This window comes from Belonocnema kinseyi, chromosome 4 (assembly GCF_010883055.1).
Source record: "Belonocnema kinseyi isolate 2016_QV_RU_SX_M_011 chromosome 4, B_treatae_v1, whole genome shotgun sequence".
NCBI lineage: Eukaryota > Metazoa > Arthropoda > Insecta > Hymenoptera > Cynipidae > Belonocnema > Belonocnema kinseyi.
Genome location: NC_046660.1, coordinates 92839399 through 92860681, shown reverse-complemented (window position 1 = coordinate 92860681; position 21283 = coordinate 92839399). Strand labels below are relative to the sequence as shown.

The following is a 21283-nucleotide window of genomic DNA, read 5'->3' as shown; positions in this document are numbered from 1 at the left end:
TCAATTCTCTCATCATTTAATAAAATATTGCATAGTGTTTTCTCACTCTTTCCTTGGAACACCATAGTTTTTGTTTTATTTGCGTTAATTTTGAGGCCCATGTTCTTCATGCTTGCATAGTTTAAGAAACATACAGATAAATTATATTCTATCAAAAATAAGTAAAAAAGTGTGTTGATTAAAAATTTTTCCACAGTTTATTTTTACACAGTTTAGAGATAATTATAAAAAAATTAGAAAGACAATCCCTACCCACTCTGTCTCAATTACTCCAATAAAAGCTTAACCATTGACGTAACATTTAACGATACTGGGTCAGTAATTTATCAACAATGAAAGGTTGAAAGTATGTGACTTAGAGATTGAAACATATTCTTCATTAAATCTCCAACAAAGTAACTTAATATGATTAAAAAAGAAAAGAAAATATATTGTTTCTACCTTGATTATTAAAGCAGCGAGTAAAGCAAATCCAAAATCGTCAAATTGCTAAACAATGAATCTACTATGGCAAATGATTGATGTCAAGGGTGATTGACCTTGAAAATTGTGATACTTGGTTCGTCGAGCAGAACCCTTTTACATTTCTCCATTAATTTCTCTTCTTACCAGGATATTACGAAAGAGGATTACAGATGCCACATTGCACAACAGAATGCTTAACAGTTTCCAGATGGCAGTTTTTTGTTATTTCCTTATCACCTGGCTAATCCTATTTGTAGCATTTTAATCGATTTTAATCGAAATTAAAATGTAAAAATTATTCTTAAAAGATTTAGTTGAGGATTATATAAAATGAAAATTAGAGTTACAACTGCTGATGGTCAACCACACTTAGAAAAAAGATCACTTTATTCAAAGAAATGCAGTACTAAATACGTCCAATCAAATCTCTTTTTGGTCTAAAGAAATTTTTCTTATAACAACAGTAAGTTTCTTATTTGAAAAAACATTATTTCTTGAAATAAGAAAAATTGTCTTCGATCAAAACAATATATGATTGGACGTATTCAGTACTACATTTCTTTGAATCAAGTAATATTTTTTCTCAGTACAGTTCGTCGTTTATCTTGAGCCAGCCTAATGTGTAAAAGTGTCAATTAAAAAATGTAAGTCGTCTTTTTCAAAAACAAAGTCCTACTTTACTGCTCCAAACCACCCCGAGAAAACCAGCAAAACCATAATCGAGTTACATAAAATCTTTTTTGTTTGAAATATTAACTAATCAATTTTCACCTCAGAATTAATTTTTTTGGTAGAAAATTCAACTAATCGGTTAAAAGTTGAACAAATTGTAAAAAATTGATTTCTTTTAAAGACTCATCATTCTAGTTGAAAATTCACCTGTTTATAAGAGTTTGTTTTGATGATACACAAATTTAACATTTTGGTTGAAATTTTTTCTTATCCTGACAGAAAAGTCTTTTTTGGTTGAAAATTCAACTATTTGGTTCAATTTTTATCATTATAAATACTTCGATGTTCATTGTTTTTTGTCTAAAGTTCTAAAATTAATATTTCTTTAATATTAATTTTTATTTCTAAATTGTGAGAAAGTTGCTCTCTAGCTCCGCTAGAATCCGCATCGGAGTCAAAACGATCATACATAAAAAAATATAAATTATTCGAATGTTTAAAAAATTAATCTAACAAGTGAATTACGTCGGAAGTCAACTTTTAAGGGTCATCTTTTTTAGGGGTCATCTTTTTGGTTAAAATTGAACTACTTGGTTAAAAAATAATAATTTTTTTTAAATTATTTTTTTCGTTAAAGATTCTTCAGTTTAGTTGAAAATTCATCTCTTTAGTTGAAAATTTAACTATTGTCATGAAAATTCTAGTGTAAAAATGAACTATTTTGTTGGAAATTCGGCTCTTCAGGATTGTTGAAAATCGATCTTTTAGGTTGAAAAAACTTATTTTTTCAACCTAAAACATTAATCTTGGTTAAAAATGCACCTGTTTAGTTTAAAGCTTACCTGTTTGCTTGAAAATTTATATACTTTTTTCGAAATGAATATTTTTACTTTAAATATTAGGAATTTTAAGAGTTGGAAAATTGAGCGTAATATTAGTACCTGCATTAATTTTACAAAAAAGAATTAATTCCCCCATTTTCATAAAGAAATCTCCCCATTTCCCCTCTTTTCAGTGCATTTTGGTCAATTACAGTTCTTGGTCAATTCTACAAATAATAATCTCTTTCCAAACGTCTTGTTTCTCATGTCTTGAATTCCTATTCATTTTTCAAATTTAAGTGGGAATGAAAGCCCCTAGAACTGACTTTTATATTTTAAAGATATTCTTCTCTTTGGTTTGAAGGTACGAATAAATGAGTTTATGAAAATGCAATAAAAGTTTTTTCGAAGTGAAAAAAGTCCGTGCGGTTTAATCGCATTTAGAATCACTTTTGACGAATTCTGCATTTGTTTGAGGTAGGTAATTAAAGAAGTAAGTTGCCCAAAGACCCAATTTGCAAAATTAGCGGCTTTTCGATATGCACGAAGGCACCCGCTATTTTGCGGGAGTTAATGTTTCTCGGCTACGAAACATTCGACGCCTTTCGTCGCTCTTTCCCCCTTTTCACGTCGCCCTTTCCAACAGTTCTCTGACCTACGTTACTGTTATTTCATTCCGTTTTAGTTTTTACGACTGGTAATGAAAAAAGTCATTGAAACTACTCAAAAAACCGTTGGCGACACGTTCTTCCTTTTGCGAAATCACTTGCTCTTAACAATAAAAACTATATTACAGTAATTTTCATCACGAGCAACATTATTCGTTAAAAAGTGAAACAGCACACTACTGGTAGTTAACCAAGTTTTTCAAACTTTCGGAAAAAATATTTTAATAATGGAAAAAATATAACTCGTCACTTCAGATAAATTGAATTGTCCGTTACTCATCAATCTCATCATTTCTAAGATAGTAACGGAACCAGTAAATCGTTTTTCACGTTTTCATCGCCAGTGGGGCGATAAAAGAAAAGACAAAAGAATCACAATTAAATGACCATATTCACAAAAGAAAGGAGTGTGAAAATCTCGGAAATTTTAAAGAAATTTTTGTGAACTCACCACAGCTACAAATGTGTCATTTTAATTACTGATGAAATATTATAGCTTACCTGAAACAAACAAAAAAACAAACAATACGATTATTGAATAATAAAAAATGAACCTTCAAATTAAATTTGAAAAAATCAATATTATTCTTGTAAAAAATCTAGAGCCGCGGTAAGGTTTAATTTTTTATTTCCCATTCAAAAATTGGTTGAAATGCAATCCCACGGATTCGCTTCCTATTTGCAGATCAAATAAATATACAGTCATTCGATTACCGTTCCATTCAGTGAGCTCATCCTGCACAGATCGAGGTACATGTATATCGTATAAGTATATGTATCAAAAATGCTTAATTTCCGAAAGAGAAACGATAAAAAAATATTTCAAAGTTTGTAATATCAACTGTCGTCTACAAGTGTAATCTTATATTTATTACACACCGTGCAATTTTCTTATAAATAGTAATTGATGCTGATATATCTCTAGCATGATTTTAAAATAGAAATGGATTTATTTATAAGTCATAAATTATATTAATGTCTCGCCTGCATGATCGACTTTTTCATTATGAGTAATTTATTTGGCAGAGAGAAGTGAAAGTCATATAAAAAATGTATACAAGAACTCAATATAAAATACATTATGTACTATTAAATGTATAATATTCATATAGAAATTAAACAAAGAAATAAAAATAATTCTTTTAAGATTATGAATTTTCTCCATACCATGCGATTCTCTTTTATTCCTACAGTCAGTTTTTCGCAAAAAATTTATTTCTAAAAGGGTCGTCGCTATGTGTATTGACCTATCGGTATGAATAGCTGGATTTTTCCGGTAACAATTCCAGGCGAGGGGCTACTGAGATCGAAATTTCAGTGCAAATATCCGGATTTTGTCGATTAATATACACTTCATTTTAAAAATGGACAGCTTTATCAACATATAATCATATAAAACTGGAAAAATCTTCGACAGCAATTAGCACATACATGCGAATAGTGAAATGTTATATTTTTAAATAATGATAAATAATTTTGAATGATTTCAGCCATTAAATAATTCACTTTGAAAATCTGAATATATTTAGAGAATCCATTTATGAAATCCATTAACGGCGATATGAAAAAGTCAGAAAAAAATCAAATTAATTAAATCAAATTTCTTTTTATATTTAAAATCGTTCTTACATCAAAAAATATTTTCTTTTCTAAAAATACTATCATCAATAATGAAATCGTGATACTTATAAGTATAATTAAATATTTCTTTCCAAGATTTGTCATCTTTCACTGCCTTCAATCTCAAATTTGGTTCAAATTCTTAATAGTTTAGTTTGAAATAGGTTGAATGAAAATAAAAATTTTTTATGTTAAGATTTTAAAATAAAATTTGGGACAGCTCAACACTCCTGTATAGATTTACCATTCAAGTCGCTCAATTTGAAATGTTTGACTCTAAATTTAATTTAATTGTATGCATTGTACACTTGTACATTTTGTACTTTGTACATTTCAATTCAAAAGTTCTCAACTTCGAACACTTCTTTTGCAAATCACTATATATTTTTAAGGTAGTTCTCGTGCCAAAAATTACATCTCTGAAAAAATAGTTTCTCTATAATTTTAAGAATTAAACAAATATTATTGATGATGTAATATGAAATAAAAAAGATTTTCTTTCTTTGGGGGGCATTCTCTACAACTCTACTACTTCAAATTTTCAAAACATAAAATAAACCAAATATCTATGTTTTCAACTTTTTTATTAAAAATGCCAATTTCAAATGAAAAATACTAACGTGATCCAAAAATTCTCAAAGATTCTATAGTTCTTATTGAAATTGTAATGATTTTCGTTTAAAATACCAATTTTCTTTTTTTCATATTTTTCTTATTTTAACTCTTTTTTATTGTGCAATTATTCTTCACACATTGATTTTCTCGAGTATTTGTTTTTTTTTAAGTTTATGTGGTTTAAAAAATGTACTGTCAAATACCAATTTTCGATGTAAAACGCCAACGTAGCCTAAAATTGTGTAAAAAATTATAAACCATCTTTGAAATTTAGGCTATAATTCAAAAAATTTCAAAACTTCTAAATCTCATTTAAATTATAATGATTTTCGTCTTAAAATACCATTATTTGGTGAAAACCCTAACACAACCTAAAACTGTAAAAAAATTACGAGCCTTTTAATAAGTAAGAAATTTCAATGAAAATTCTAATATCTATTTTTATTTCTAATCTAATAACTAATTATTTAGCTGTGAAATTCGCCAACGAAACCAACAAATAGTAATTTGTTGAAAAATTTTTAACCTTTGAAATCTAAAAATTTCTGTTTAAAAATAGGCATTTATGGTGTAAAACTTTCGATACCCTTAAATTGTGGAAAATGGGAAATTTTGATAATGATTTTTGTTTGAAAATGCTAATTTACAGCGACAAAAAGAACATAATTAAAATTTTTTAAAATGATAAGTCTTCTTCGAAACGTAATTTTTTTATATCTTAATTATTGAAAAATGCCATTTTAACAGTGAAAAGCCCTAACATATAAGGCATGTTTAATATTTACAATAATTAAATAGATAATTTAAGTTTCAATTTAACCACGCAAAAGTATTATAACCGTGTTTTTATTTGCATAAGGTTTTCTAGGATTTTTCATAATAAAAGGAATTATACGCAAATTTAATTTTCAGATATAATACAACTTCAAGTAATAAAGAGTCCATCAGATTTTCAAAAACAATAAGCCATGATTTATTAAAGTTAAGAAATTTGTAAGAAATTGGTAAGAAGCAACAGTAAGGAAACATTGAATTGCAGAAACTATTGTTAAATAATTCTTTTCATAAGTTTAAAATTGTCTTCACAAAAAAATTTTTTTGTTTTTTCTTTCATACGACATGAGTGACAAAATCATTACAAAATTTTAAATCATAACAGCTTCTGTCTTCGATTTTTACATTTATGAAATATTTTTAATTGTTTCAGCTTCAAGTTTTTTTAAGAGTGTGTATCTATACTCTAATTTTGAAAATAATAATTTTGTAGACGTAAAACAAACAATGATTTTTGTAGTTCTTACGTAATTTTAGGAATTTCGGGAAATTTTACGCGTAATTAAAAAAATATATTTAAGTAACGAGATCCAACTTTTCGGAGTTCCCAGTCCTACATCGAAAGAGAAATGGTACAGACATTGCGTAACTGAGCCAATTAACACATGTCTGTAACGATCGTGCGAGTACTTACAGTCGCGGAATGTTCAATTAACCTGTCGACTTTACTCATACACCGGGTGGATAATCATAAAAGCTTTTCTTAAGCGTATTATTTGAACCGAAAAAAACAACATATAATCATAACTAAGAAAGAAGCTATAAATTATACAGTTTTTGCCGAAATTATTCCCATAGTGCATTATAATATCAGAAGCTGCATTTTGCACTTCAACAGAAATTAACTTCTTTTAATGCTTTGTCCATAAATTCCATAGAAGATGGGATAAAAAAGGAATCAGAAATGTTAAAGGCTCACCTTATAAAAGCAATAATAAATATCAATTCAAATGAAGTATCACTGCCAGAATAGAAAATAACATTAAAAATTATAATTTATCTATACAAACGATTTAATTTCTAATAAAGAAAACGGATCGTTTGCGTCAAGAAGCACAGTGGGTCATGCTTTTAATTTCCTAATATAAAACTTATTTTTTAGTAAATCTCGGGAGGAGAAATTCAGTACTGAACATGGAAATAATTGTGTTCATTTAGCGGTAAATAATACTGCTACCTATTTTTTTTAAAGATTAAAATATATCAATTTCGTTCCAGGTGCTCTAATCTTGTTGATCTTGTTCGATGCTGACCTACAACATGGCGTTCCCCTAACCCACTTATTTACAAAACGCACAACTGCATGCAATTCATGTGAGCGTAACAAAAAATTGAAAGTACATCTCGATACATCTCGATAATATGTGAATGTCAAAATACGAGGATTCTTAGAAAGATAGATAAAAATATGATATCAATAGTTGTTCTGCAATAGAAGTATGACTAAATCCGTTCCCACGGGTTTCAAATGTTAAGTGTCTTCGATTCTCCTGGGACTCTGTTAATCTCAACTTGCAGAACGCCTTCGTATGGTCGGTTTCGCGACTTATTTTCGATTGCATACAACTTTTTACATTACAGAAATGATATAGTGATAAAACAAAGAATCAACGTGATTTTATAAAAAAAATCATCTTATACTATGTTGCAGTTGAAATATCCTTTCAGTTGCTTACCAGATTAGATTATAGATGTTTCCAATTACAAAGCTAACAAGGAAAATCTCGAAATTGTTTTTTTTTACCATTCATTTTTTAAAACAGGAATTTGATTTTATTTCACAAATCAAACAATTTCAGATTCAAATAATCAACATTTCAAAACCTTATCAATTTTGAGCTCGGCAGGTAAAAATTAAATAAGTTGAAACTGAAAGCTTTAAATTAATAATTTTAACAATTTGGAATTAAAAGTGCTCAAGATTTTTATGTTTTTGCATTAAAACATTCACAATAGTTGGTTTTCAAAATGTAAGAAAAGTCGTTATAATGGGAATGTTTAAAGAAAATGATACCATTAAAGTTCATAGATTTATTTCACTTGGAAAGAGTTAGAAAGAGTTTGTTATTTACATTTAATAGATTCGCCTGTTCCATATGTTTTTTTTTCAAAGAAAATTAGGCTGGCCAGATGAATTGTTTTTTTTTTCGAACCCCACAAGAACTTTAATAAAATGATGAAAATTAACAAAATGACGGCTTTTTATGAAAATATCGAAAGTCGATTTTCTCAATGACTCTACCCTTTTTGCTTAATTTTTTATAAATGAGTACATCTATAACGAAAAAATCCTTTAAGGGCATATAAATAAAATGGAAAATCAATTTAACGCTTTTAATAGTGCCTTCAAACATCCATTGAAAAGAAATCGTATACAGAAGAATTTATTTTGAAAGAATTCGGACACTACGCAGCAACATAAAGTGCGAATCTGCAAGCAGAGTAGATGCAGTTTGCGAAATTCTCAGTGGCGAATTTTAACTGACTATTGCGTCGGGAACCGGATGGATGAGCGGGCCTGGAATGCGATTATGGTTCGCGGCGGTGCGTTGGTAACCATGGAAGGTCATTTTTATAGTGCCATAATTATGCCTCGTAATTCAAGTATAACACGATCTAAAACGCGTCTTCTTCTAATAATGTTGCAGCCAGTTGCAGTACATAACCAAACTTTTTTTTAATCAGAAAGATGATTTAATTTCATCAATTTTTATCTCGAAAAGTAAACAAAATCCCAGATTTTTTCCATTATTTATACTTTCAGCGAATTCGTGATATAATTTTCTTCTAATACAGAACGCTAAAAAACTTATGTTAAATATTCGGGTCACTGAAACTGAGAATAAATTCTTAATTTAAAGCACAAGGAACATTAACTCGAATATTATCAATATTCCGGTTTTGCTAACAAATAATTTTGACCAAGCAGCTAGAGTTGTTTTACATAAGAATAACATTTCCCTAGACATTTCCAAAGCCGAATGGTAAAATAAGGAATAATTATAAACGTGATCTAATAAATTCAGAACCTCCATTTCTCTTGCACAATACCAATTATGAAATTATAAAGTCCAATTCAGTATTCATCATAAATTCAAGAACCTACCTAAGTCAGGTTGATCGTATTCCGAGAGCATGACGACCACCATTATGAAAAGTTTTACGAGAGGTCGATAAACTTCGCACTGACCACAGGGTTGGTATTTTCGATCGGATCCACTGCTAGAAGGCCGATCGAATAGAACATGAGGAAAAAATCGGAAGAACGGCACAAGGTCGGAGACGCGCCTTCTCTCGATTGTTTAAACATCGAACAACAATGTGCAGAGGCACACTAAACACTCCCGAGGCGGCACATGTTGAAATCCTGCAGAGTTAGTTCTATACACTAAATAAGATTAACGGCCAACCAAGAAATGTTATCGTCACTGCAAACCAAAGACCCAAAGGCGAGCCTAAAGCTAAATTTACCATTTTACTGTTAATTATCTTATTTATTATTCAAGAACAGATTCATTGATTAAATAAATGTATCAATCTCAGGAATTGAGCTTTTGAAACGTATCTTTTAGTCTTTAATTATGAAAAGGCAAATAATACTGATTTTTTATAAGAAGCTTTATAAGAAAGAATTTTGAATTTTTATGCGGAAATTGAAAAATCAAATGATCAAAGTTGGCAGAGACGTAGGAATGGTAAGAAACATACTCTTTTCTGATAAGTTTTCTTTTGTGTTGATTCTTTGCACTAATTTTGACTGTGCTTGTTTCGATAATGAAAATGATCTAGAATTCTAGATCCTTGGATAAAAAAGACACTGAACTACGATAAGCCGGTGAATCGCGATGGACGAGTTTGCCGTGCGGCTGCGTAAGACGGAATGTGCCGTCTCCGGTGAATCAACCCCTTCCTGACCCCGCAGCCCACGGCCACCAACCCGATTCCCTTCTCGTTACTCAACTCCCACCCCCGCACATGAAAGTGAACGAGCTGCCGCCCGCCGATCCAACTTCAAAAGCCTCAAACGTGCCGGTTAGCAGTCTGCCGCGAACTTCACCTCAGCGATGACCCGAGCATGTCCTGATGACTTTTTTGGAATATAACCATTTTTTCAAATCTAGAAACATCGGTTTTGAGAAGCAATTAATTAAATCAAAAATGTAGTGATAAACTGATCATCAAGTTCGGTAAGGAGATATAGCTAGATTTGCATTATTTAATGCACGATTTTTATTTCAAAGAATACTAGTAATTCCGAAAGGTCATTTAGATATACATCAAAAGGAGTAATTGATAAGTTAAAAGAGACTGAACTGAGAAATTGCAATTGATTAATAATGTGTATATTATTATTTGTGTATACAGTAAAAATTATGTAATTTGTGATATTTTAATGGTGTGGCTGGATAACTTCTGTATGTACTTGGTTTAAAAAAATGATATTACATTGGAGATTGAGGTTAAACTGCTAATCAGTATGCTGACAACCAGTCTCTGTTCTACTTCATGTTTCAATAATTGTTGAATCAGAGTACTAAAATGATTGAAAGTGGATTTTCTCAAAAATCCCAATTCTTAAAATTAATATTTCTTTAAATAGCTCGTAACATATAAAAGTTCTAAACAAATTATCTCTTGTTTTCTTTGGTGATATTTTGCATCTTTTATGAGAAAAAAATAAAAATGATATTTTAAGCAAATAATTTATTTTGAACGCAAAAGTGGTTCTGCTCTTATAAGACTGATAGGATGCCTTTATTATAAAGCAGAATTTAAAAACAAAATTACGAAAAAATCAAAAAGTTGGGACTTTCCACAAAACCCTCTTTATTTTCTTCGTCGAACACGAAAATTTTTCAGGAAAACCCCACCTTTTAATCTTTTCCAATGGAAAAAAATTCTGCTAATGTAAAAGAGGCATCCTATCAGTTTTATGCAGGTTAAACCTCTTTGAGGCCTAGAAAATTAAAACAAAAATTACAACTGAAAATTTGTATCTTTCGTTGTTTCCGACAAAAATACAGATATTTAATTTTTTCAAGATAATTTTTACATTCTCATTCGTGAGATTGTAATGGAATGGAAGCTTCTAATGTGTCCCCTAAGGGTTTACATTTTTCTTGCACCTTCTTCTTTATTCCTTTACACACCGCCCACACACTTACTTGGTGGTGGAAGGGGGGCCTACAGTTTAAGGTGGGTTCCGAACCACCAAGAGCAACAACTTTAAGTACTTAGAGAGAAAACCTTTTTTCTCTAGAGGTACCGGTCCCACGACTCTCCGGAGATGAACAACTCCCTTGCTAGGCTAGTGTTCACCGCATGGGCCGCCGAAGCTCTTCCAGAGTGCGAGGCGTGAATCGAACCCGCAAGCCGACGGAGTGGGTCCAAAGCCTACGCTTTAGCCCCCACGACCATCGTTCCACTTCGTGAGATTGTAATGTAAAGTCCAAATTTTTTATCTGGTTTTTAACGGGTATTTATGTTTCGGCACTCACAGAGTCCGAAAATCATAAAATTTTGTCGGTATCTGTATATCTGTCTGTATGGTGACATAAATTTTGTAGTCAAGCTAACTGTTGAAGGATTTGTCCAATCGAGTCAGCGTTTGAGACACTTTTTAAGATTCCCAAAATGAGGGTTATGTTCGTTAACCAGATATTTCCAACCAATATACAAAAATTTAAAGCATTTTCAAAATATTTTTTGTTTTAATTTTAGAAACGTTTTAAAAAGTTTCTTATAGATGGGTCGAAGACTTGCAAATTATCCAAACGAAATATTACTTTCGATGAAAATTTCAAACATTTGAAGATTTCATAACATAGAACAAAAATATTTCTCCGACAAATTAGAAAATTTCATTAAATTTTTTCAACAGATACTAAATATATTCAGAAATTATGTTAGTTAAATTTTTCGATTACATCAAAATTAAAAAATTTGGAACTTTTTAAAAATTTAAAACAAAATTTCCTTATGAGTTTTAGAAATTTTTGTCAAAGTTTTTTGGTACACCACAAAAAGACTTGAAAACTATCCCAATGAAATTTTTTATTTGGATGAAAATTTAAAAAACCGCACAACTCCTTTTGAAATTCTCTTCGCCTTAGAAAACATTTCATAATTTCAAATTTTAAATTCTGTACTATCTTGAAACGTAATTTCTAACCATTGCCGGATATGACATAAAACATAAATGTTGTACAGTTCGAAAATGAGTTCAAAATTCAGATTTTAAATAAAAGAAACTCATTAACCATTAGTTTTTTTTCTTAACAGTTTTTCTTTTTATTTTGTAAAATCCCGTAGGCGTAGAACAAAGAAAGACCTTTCTTAATGTGAAAAAACACGACATTTAAAAATAATCACTAATTTTTAAATATAATTCAGCAAAATAATGGAAATGATTTGTTTCATCAGAGAAAATATTTTAAACAACAGCTTAACTGCCCCAATTTTTAATTGAATATTAAACGACAGATTTAGAGCCTATCAACTAATAATTCAAGTTTTTCCAGTTTGTGCTTACGATTTATGCACATGGCAGTTGTCACTTTTGGTATATTTAGCGGTCGGTTGTAAATGAAGGCGCGTTATAGCTGAAAAGTTCCTATTAGTCACGTTGGCTAATGACGCATGCGGCACCTTACCGCTAAAGAATAGCTAAGGACTTTCCAAATTTTACTTCCAACTAGAGAATGAAAATAATGATTTAAACAAAAACATATAAAATCCATTAACTGATGGACTGGCTATGAATATCGTATCAGTGAAAAAGTCTAACCCATTTAGACTTAGATATCCATAAAAGAAAAGAAAGCTAAAACAAGCGGAATGCAGTCTATCTGTTCCTGATTTTTTCCTACTCTCATTAATCGTGCATGTTTGCGAAAGGTGAAATCTGCAAGAGTCTTAGATAATTAAAACAGACGGGAATTTGCGATTGCAGTCTATAGACATAGCATTCTGCCACGCTACGTGTATTCTTGATAGCAAACTATGCAAGGTCGTCGACTTTGTGATTAATTGAGATGAACAATCGATCTTCCGCTTATTTTGCAAAAGAGATTTGTCCACGATTTTCATTTTGAGGCGTGTGTGCAAAATTCAACAGTGCCCACGATGTGGCAACTTGGTTCATTACGCATACGAGAAATAGTAAACCACATACGGAACGTCGAAAATCATGCAGAAAATAGGATTTCGTAATTGGAGTCTTTAACGCGGCACTGAATGAAGTCAGCATTTAAATATTATTTCAGTGTCAAGATTGCATGAAATGGTATGGAATTTTATACATCTCAATTCAGCACAAGCAAAGCAATCTAATCTGTAACTCAAATTACGAGAGTTTTGCATCTAATATTGCGCTGAATGAAGATGTAAAATGTAAAAAACAAAGAGTATACAAAAAATATAAGTCTATGCAAAGAGTGATAACCCCTACTGCTTAGGCAAATTAACTTTTTTGAATACAAAATATTATGTGACAATAGCGTCACTCAAGGTCAACTAAGCAAGACAAAATACATTACAGGAAGTGTTTGTGTCATCTTTGAAGCTATTTTCAAACACTCCTCGGTTTTTTTTAACGTCCAGGAGCTACTTCGCAATTGCTACATTCTTAAGACTTCCCTGAACAAGTTTTCATTTTCCCTGACTATTATACATTTTTATTTTAGGTATAAGAACAAACCTTAAACGTAAGACTTACGTAAGACATGCGTGAAATACGCGAATTTAAATTTGTAAATATAACAATTTTCAGTAAAGAAAAAAGGGATGAGTCAAATTAAAATAAAAAAATACGACTTTTCAACAAATCGGTTGAATGCCCAAACACAACGGACTAATATTCAAAACAAGACGAGGAATTTTTAACAAGAGTTGCATTTTCAAGCAAGAAATATTTTTAGTCAATAAAAAAATATCCGAAATACTGGATATTCAAGGCAAGAAGACCAAGTCCCTGCAGAACAGTTGGGTTTTCAATCTGAAAATATTAATTTTAACATAAAAGTGGAATTTTCTATCAAAATAAATTTCCAACCCAAAAAGATGAGTTTAAAGACAATTAATGATTTTGCTACTAAAAAAGATTAACTTTCAAGCAAAAATTGCATAGTTTCACTTTTTGTTATAAAAATAATTTTATAAAAAAAACAAGAGTTTTCAAAAAATAGTTTAATTTTCAACCAAGCACACTGGAACATGTATTGAGGGAGTCCCGATTTTCTGCTTCCGAGAATTGTTGCCTCTGCGGTTTCGGGCTAAAAGTTGTGGCCCCGGTCCGCGGGGTCCAAAGGGGGTTACGCAACCATGCGTAAGTACGGTTTTGTAACCCTGACTACATACGTTTTGTTTACCTTCGGACGGTCTGGACTTACCACTGAGCTACTCAAGCGATCCCCAAAATCAGTGGTAAATCAGAGTTCCAGTGTAAATGAGTTTTTAACCAAAATGATGATGTTTCAATTCATGAGATTACTTTTCAACCAAAACGACGAATTTTTCACAAAAAAAAATTAATTTTCAACGAAGAAAGATACATTTTTAATTTACAATGGAATAGTTAAATTTTAAGTAAAAAAATAGTAAAATTTTCAACCATAAAGATTCAAAATTTCGACGACAACAGATTAATTTTTAACAACATGCATGTATTTTCAACAAAATAATTGCATTTTTTAAGAAAATTACAATCTAATGGTAAAATTATCAACCAAAGAAATGAGTTGTCAACCAAAAGGATGAATTAGTCACCAAGAAGATTAATATTCTGATACGAAATAAAATTTTCAAAGAAACAGTTGAATTTTTAATTGAAGATACATTTTTAACCGGATATGAAATAGTGACATTTTCAATTGACAAAATTAATGCAAAATAAATGTTTTTAACAAAATAGTTTAATATTGAACAACAAAAAAAAGAGGATTTTCGGACTAAAATAGTGAATCATCGACCAAAAAAATAAGTTTTTAACAAAGCAGTTCTACCGTGCAAATTGTTAAACACATTTCTGCAATTCTGCAAGCTCAGCAACTTTCCACTGGACAAAAGAAATCCTTTCAATGTACCCCAATCGAGCTTTAACAATTGTATACAATAAAAAGTGTTTTCATGTAATAGAATTTTTTATAATTGGGTAAAAATAATAAATTAACAGATTGTGAAATAACAAAATATCAAGTGCGTCGTAAACTACGACCCAAGTTAGACTTAAGTGTAAGCATCTTCTGTAAACGTTAATGACTTGCACTTTTCTATACACATATAGTATAAATGTGGAAGAATACTGTACAAAGTCGATCAACAGTCTGTCAGAACCATGCATCTTTTGCATTAAACTTTCAAGTAGTTTCACTAAACTTAGAGACGTCTCCTCATATTGAGGTCTAAGATTTTTACTCATCAAAAGTGTCCGTTATTTTCTTCAAAGCGAATGTAGGGTGGCTCGGACACTAAAGATAAAAATTTCTTAGTTTCAGGTAAAAAAAATGGGCTGCGAATCATTTTAAATAACTATAACCCAGAAATATTAATAATTTAACGATTAAATCTTTGTTATAAACTGAACACTTAAATTAGAGGTTAAATTATTTTTATATTTAATGGTTTAGAAATCTTTAAAAATATTCAAAATTTTATTTAAAAATTTAGAATCATCTAAATGTTTTACATTTTTTTTCAACTTTTAAATTAGTTTGAAAATTTGTTCATAACTTCCAAACATCTTTTAAAATGATTTAAATTCTACCCAAAATTTTCCCTACAACAATTCCTTTAAATTATTGTAAATCATTTCATATTTTAAATTAATTTTGAATCTTTTCACAACTTCTAAATATCTCTTCAACTTAATAATTTTAACCCAAAAAGACGCAATTTTTATTGAAGTATTAGAATTCCAAACAAAATAATAAAATTAACTTCAATTTCAGCTTAAAGAAAACTCCTTGACTCTTTCAGGTTTCTCATGTAACATCCTGACTTTCCCTGATCATGTTTAAATTCACTAACTTTCCCTGACCTGTAGCACTCCTGGTCAAATTTAGAGAGAAACTCCTAAATAGGACTCCCCGATATATTTATTCCGAGAATTGACGCCACACCGCAGGTACGAGCAAAAGGGACTTTGCAGTGTGTGTAGTGGTGGTCAAGCAGGCGTGAACAAAAAAAAAAGCGTTTACATCCAGAGCAGACCTATCTCGGGTTTGTTCGCGCTTACCGCCAGCTCCGAAACCCACACAGTATAGGAGTTTCACTGTAATTATGAGAGTTCATAATCTTGAATGTACTTGTCAAAGTACGTCAAAACAAAAATAATATGTGCCTAATGTTGACAAATGTTGACTGTCAAACCTTAATTAAGCCATATTATTTTCTGATACATTTCGTGATCATTATCGAAATTTTTAATCAAAAGAATCACGCTGCCGGAAGTATTGAGAATGGAGGTAATCAAAGTCACCAAACTTAAAGATGGCACACGAAAGAGCACACTTAAAGAGCACACGAAATGTAATTACATTTCAAGTAATTTTTTACTAATGTTATTTTGAACTCACATATTATGAGCTGCAATGGATATTGTCTGGTTCTTACTTTCCTCAAAGTTTTCAAAATTGAATTCCTGCAATTTCTAATTCTTGTCTTAAATATATCAAGGAAGATAAACTTGAGATTTTTTAAATATTGCAAAAAATATTGATGTTATCTTGCGCCAAACAACAGTCCCTTGTTGGCACGTGATTATGTAACGGTATATAAAAATAATCAGCGTAACATGTGTTCGCGATATAGTACAATTATGCTGGAGGTTCGGTTGATGCGCCGCAAGATGCGAGTATGGCACAGGAGCGAAACGTTTAAAAAAGAATAATGGATGTAATAACAATTATCTTGGTTCGGTGATAATTGAAAGCCATAACTGTAAATTTAATTTAAAAAATACTTCGTGCTATCATGATGTTACGTGAAAGTTAAAAGAAATAACTAAAAAGATTTTCCTCTATAAAGAAACTTTAAGCATCGAAGAACACAGTTTTTCAAACGGGATATTTATTAAGATTTAAGTATCCGAAATTGATCCCAATTTTCTTAAAATCTGTTATCAGATAATGCGTTTTTTCTCTCAAAGGATCATTTTCTTGTGCTCCATGATACCATGACGGTCATCGTAATTTTAGACACGTCTAGTCTCTCCAGTAAATAAATTTAGACAGAGTTATTACTTCCAATGATGCAGAGTTCGAAAACTAACTTTTCAAAAGTTTCAAATGCGACATTGAAGCAAAGATCGACAAGTTATGCAATCTCTTTGAACTTTGAACAAGAGTCTTCACCTTAAAAGCCTGCAATTGAATAGAAGTCGCCATTTTGCACTCGGCCTGGCTTCAATCAAACAACAAAAGGTCTTAGGATGATATACAAGGCCATATGAAGCGCCGTTCCTACTAAGGTGTTATAATAAAGTCATGATATAATAATGGAAAATTCGTTCAAACACATGAGATCATCAAGAAAATGAATGCAGAATGAAAAGGAAAAGTAAACCTTTTTAGTTGATTATTTTCAGGTGATAATGAGGAAACAATTTCATAAACTCTAACTAGACTTTGAAACGAAAAAATAAATATCAAAGATTAACTAACGGCTACAAACTTCAGAGTATCCGAAAAACTTTATTTTTAAAATTCCTTGCCTTTTCCCTGACCAACTTCCCATTTTCTCTAAACATTCCTATTATACATTTTTAACATAAAATGTCTTATGAATGGAATAAAACAGTTTCAAATTAAAATTTAGAAATTTGTATATATTTCAAGCAAAAAATATCACTTTTATACAATAAAGTATGAATTCAAATACCAGAAGAACCAATACAAAAAAAGTTAAATTCTCCAGCAAAAATATCATTTTTAACAAATTAGTTACACTTTCAAAAAAATAGTTGAAATTTTGATCACTTTGTTGAATTTCCAACTTAAAAAGATGAATTTTCAACAATAATGGCAGATTTTGCAAACAAAAAAGATTAATATTGAAGCAAAAAAAGTGGAAATTTTAATAAAATTGTTGAATTTTCTGGGAAAAAGACGAATTATGTAGGGGACTTTGAAGATAAATTTTTTACAAAAAATTAAACAATTGCGTTTTCGTCAACAACAAAAATAAGAAGATAATGGAAAAGTTAAATTTACAGTAAAAAAATTACTTCGAAAATAACGAATTTACAGTTAAAATGATGAATTTTCCAACCAAGAAGACGGACTAAAAAAAAGATTTTTTAGCAAAAAAAGTACATCCAAATTGTTCAGCTTTCAACCAAAAAGACCTATATTATGTAAAACAGTTGAATTGTTATTGTACCCTGTGTCGTTTTCCCGGTAAATACATTTCCTTTTTCATTTTGAATGTATTCTTATACCAAAAGCTTGTTAACATTTTCTACACCTTTTTTCCAAGTATTTGATTTTTTACTGTCATTGTTATTTTTTACGAGTGAAACAAAAAATACACATTCTATCAAAAATGATCAATATCAAATTTGTAGATCTTTTTTGGGTGAAAAATGCTTGCCCCTTAATTATTTTCCTAGCTTGTGTCGTTTGTCTAAAAATTTTATTTTTCTATCTTTAATGCTGTTTTTTACGATTAAAACAAAAACTGCGCGTCCTATCAAAAAGTGAATAATAAAAAAAATTTTAGATCGCCTTTGGGTGCACAATTTTTATTGACTCATCTTCTAACTTATCTTGCAGTCTGATCACAAAATTGGATTTTTCATTGTTTTTTGTGCCGTCAAAATTTGCATTTTCAATTTTTTGAAAAAATGCAAAAAGTAGTTATGATAACCTAGTAGGGCTTTGAAAAATAAAGGTTTTTCTTATCTTGAATTTTTTGCATATCGTGCGTTAATTAGCTTAAAATTTTCTTTTTTGAATTTTGTAAGTGTTATTGGGACTGGTGGTCTCCAATTTCGTGGCCTAGCGCCGAAAACTGGAACGAGAAAGAGTAGGTACAATTTTAAACATGTATTTTAGTTTTTGCATAAAAGCGGTTTTACGATAGTAAACAATAATTCAATACTAAAAACAAATTTTCATCAAAAACAATTAGTTTTAGATAGAATGTTCATCTTATACAGTCAAAAAACACATTGTTAACAAATAAGTTAAAACAAAAACAAACAACAATTATTTCACTCGTTCGCGTAAGTTTCAATGCATTGTGACCTTAAATAAACTTCAATTAATGTATGTAGCGACAAATTTTATCCAGATTAAGCTAAGAATACAAATAATATACGATTGAAATTTAAATACGAATTCTAACTTGCACAAATTAAAATGCATCTTTAAAATCGTACCTATTCTTTCTAGTTCCAATTTTTTTCACCAAGCTAACGAATTTGACCTTCATTTTTTAACACTAAAAGAGTGTACCAAATTTAAATCTAATAGATTAATTTTTTAAAAGTGATCTTCATGCTCACATACAGATATACATACATACAGACATACAAATTTGTAAAAAAAAAAAACATTTTTTGGATTCAGAGGCTCTCGAAAAATGGGAATTTGAAAAAAGAGGGGGGGGCAAATTCTACAAAAATCTAATACCTTCTCTGATGAGAATGTAAAAATTAAAGGGTATAGGCATATCGGAACTGCACTTCCGCAGAGTTCGAGCCTTGCAGTTACCGGTGGAATGGCCTCTATTATCTCAACGTATCAGGCTGTGACCACTAAGTTTAATTTAAGGTTACGGTTATGCTATGTACTTACTTCGCATTCGACGAACCGCATTTTTTGTCCATAAAGCGTAATATTTTTTTGTAACAAACTTCAATTCTCTTAGAATGTTATACAAGTCGTCACCTTCTTCTCTGCGGATACATCAACAAGTAAATAATTGCGGAAAAAGCACTTCAGATCCGGACTTAAACCACGCGAAAGAACCATGAATATTTAAAAGTAAAGTCAAGGTCGAGTGTGTCAGATAATATCGATGTAATCTTTAACAATCTGTCAATAAGAACTGATAACAACTTCTAAAAACAAATATGATGTAAAAAGATTTGGTCGAGTCAAAATGCCCTGAAGTATTTTAGAGTTGCACAATTTTTAAATTTCTAAAATCATAAATTGTACTTTTCTTCTAGAAAAGACTGCTCACATCAGAGAACAAATAACTGATTTTTATTTTCATTCGAGTTATTACACTAGGTTTCACAGCCCCCGTCCCATATTCTCCTGCGTTACCACTTTCTTGCCTATTTTCGAAAAAAATCCCCCTTCCTCTTTAAATATATACCACATGCAAAAATGAAATATTTAAATTATAAGGGAAATTCTCTCAAATTAGAATATGCACGTAAGAACTATAAAAACATTGTTCGTTTGACAACTGCAAAATTATCCTATTAAATTCTAGAACATGCTATCACGAGTAGTAAAGTTTTGTTGTTGTTAACTTACAGAATTCCATATCATAATTTAAATTATAAATGTTATTAATTAATTTTTATCATTAAAATTGAAATTGGTTTCGTATATGAAAATAATAAAATGCATTTCTACTATATTGAAGTACTTTAATAAATTATTTATAAATCAATAAAGTACAAAAAAAACAATATATCGCATTACCAACATAACTATATAAGTGCAATAAGTTTTAAGTGCTGAAAGCTGCTCCATTCAAGATGAACACTATTAAAATATTGCTGTGGATATTCTTACAGCCGGCTGGACGAAAGGCTCTTTTGCTATTCTTTCGTCTAGTATACGCTCTATAAAAGGTAACTTGTATGTATAATCAGAAAATAATTATTAATATTACTGGGTCATTCAGGGTGAATTTTAATTGAGTATTTTTGGATTGAAACCAATAAATTAAAATTACAGAAGAAATTTCAAATTCTTATAAAATATTGATTCAATCTAAAATATTCCATTGTTAACCGATTCAATGTGAGATTTTTCAAATATATAAAAATTTTTTGTAATATTTTGCAATATTAATTAATTTAAAATGAGCAATTATAAATCAAATATGATAAATTACACCACATGAATCTGAATTGTTAAAATTTCTTGAAATATTTTAAACATTTAACAAAAAATTAAGTTATTCTTTAATTTATAGTATTGCGAATGATGGTTGTAATTTTGTAAGTGTAAATTAACGAGCGTTTAAATATTATATTTTTCCATTAAACATTTGTTAAGCCGTTTAAAATTCAAGAGTTGCCATTATCAGTTCGAAACTAAAGACCAGCCGAATAGCTCATAAATTAATTTCCGTCTATTACGAAGAACCCCATCAAAATATAACCCAGACAAGCGCTGCTTTACTTTGGGGATTGAACGAGAAGCCGGAAATATTTGCATATGTCTAAGCGGGCACAAGAGATATGAGACATGCAAAGTATGAATTATAGTAAGGACGAAATCACAAATCTTAGAAATAGATATTTTTTTTTATTATTATTACACCATTAAGCCATTTCCCTTTCGGGGTAGGCGTGACTCACTCGGCAGGGGAAAGGAGTAGTGTGTGGATGGGATAGAGATT

The 21283-nt window shown here is 30.2% G+C and overlaps 2 protein-coding genes across 7 annotated transcripts in view; one reads left to right on the top strand and one right to left on the bottom strand.

Annotated features, from left to right (window-relative positions):
- LOC117170478 (MAP7 domain-containing protein 2) overlaps positions 1-21283 on the bottom strand; it is a 319741-nt gene that overhangs the window by 288661 nt on the left and 9797 nt on the right. The window contains exon 1 of one of the 5 annotated variants that reach the window (XM_033357189.1): positions 8802-9075. The exons of 3 other annotated variants lie outside the window; for them this stretch is intronic. In XM_033357189.1, coding sequence (XP_033213080.1) covers positions 8802-8844 — 43 coding nt within the window. In that variant the 5' untranslated portion in view covers positions 8845-9075. Of the gene's footprint in view, positions 1-8801; positions 9076-21283 lie in introns of those variants that run through there. One more of the 5 variants, XM_033357194.1, reaches the window with a different exon arrangement.
- Positions 9758-21283, top strand: part of LOC117170480 (acetyl-CoA acetyltransferase, cytosolic) — a 36332-nt gene continuing 24806 nt past the window's right edge. Inside the window, exon 1 of one of the 2 annotated variants that reach the window (XM_033357198.1) lies at positions 9758-9882. The gene's annotated coding sequence lies outside the window, so the exon portion shown is untranslated. Of the gene's footprint in view, positions 9883-11029; positions 11138-21283 lie in introns of those variants that run through there. The other variant, XM_033357199.1, reaches the window with a different exon arrangement.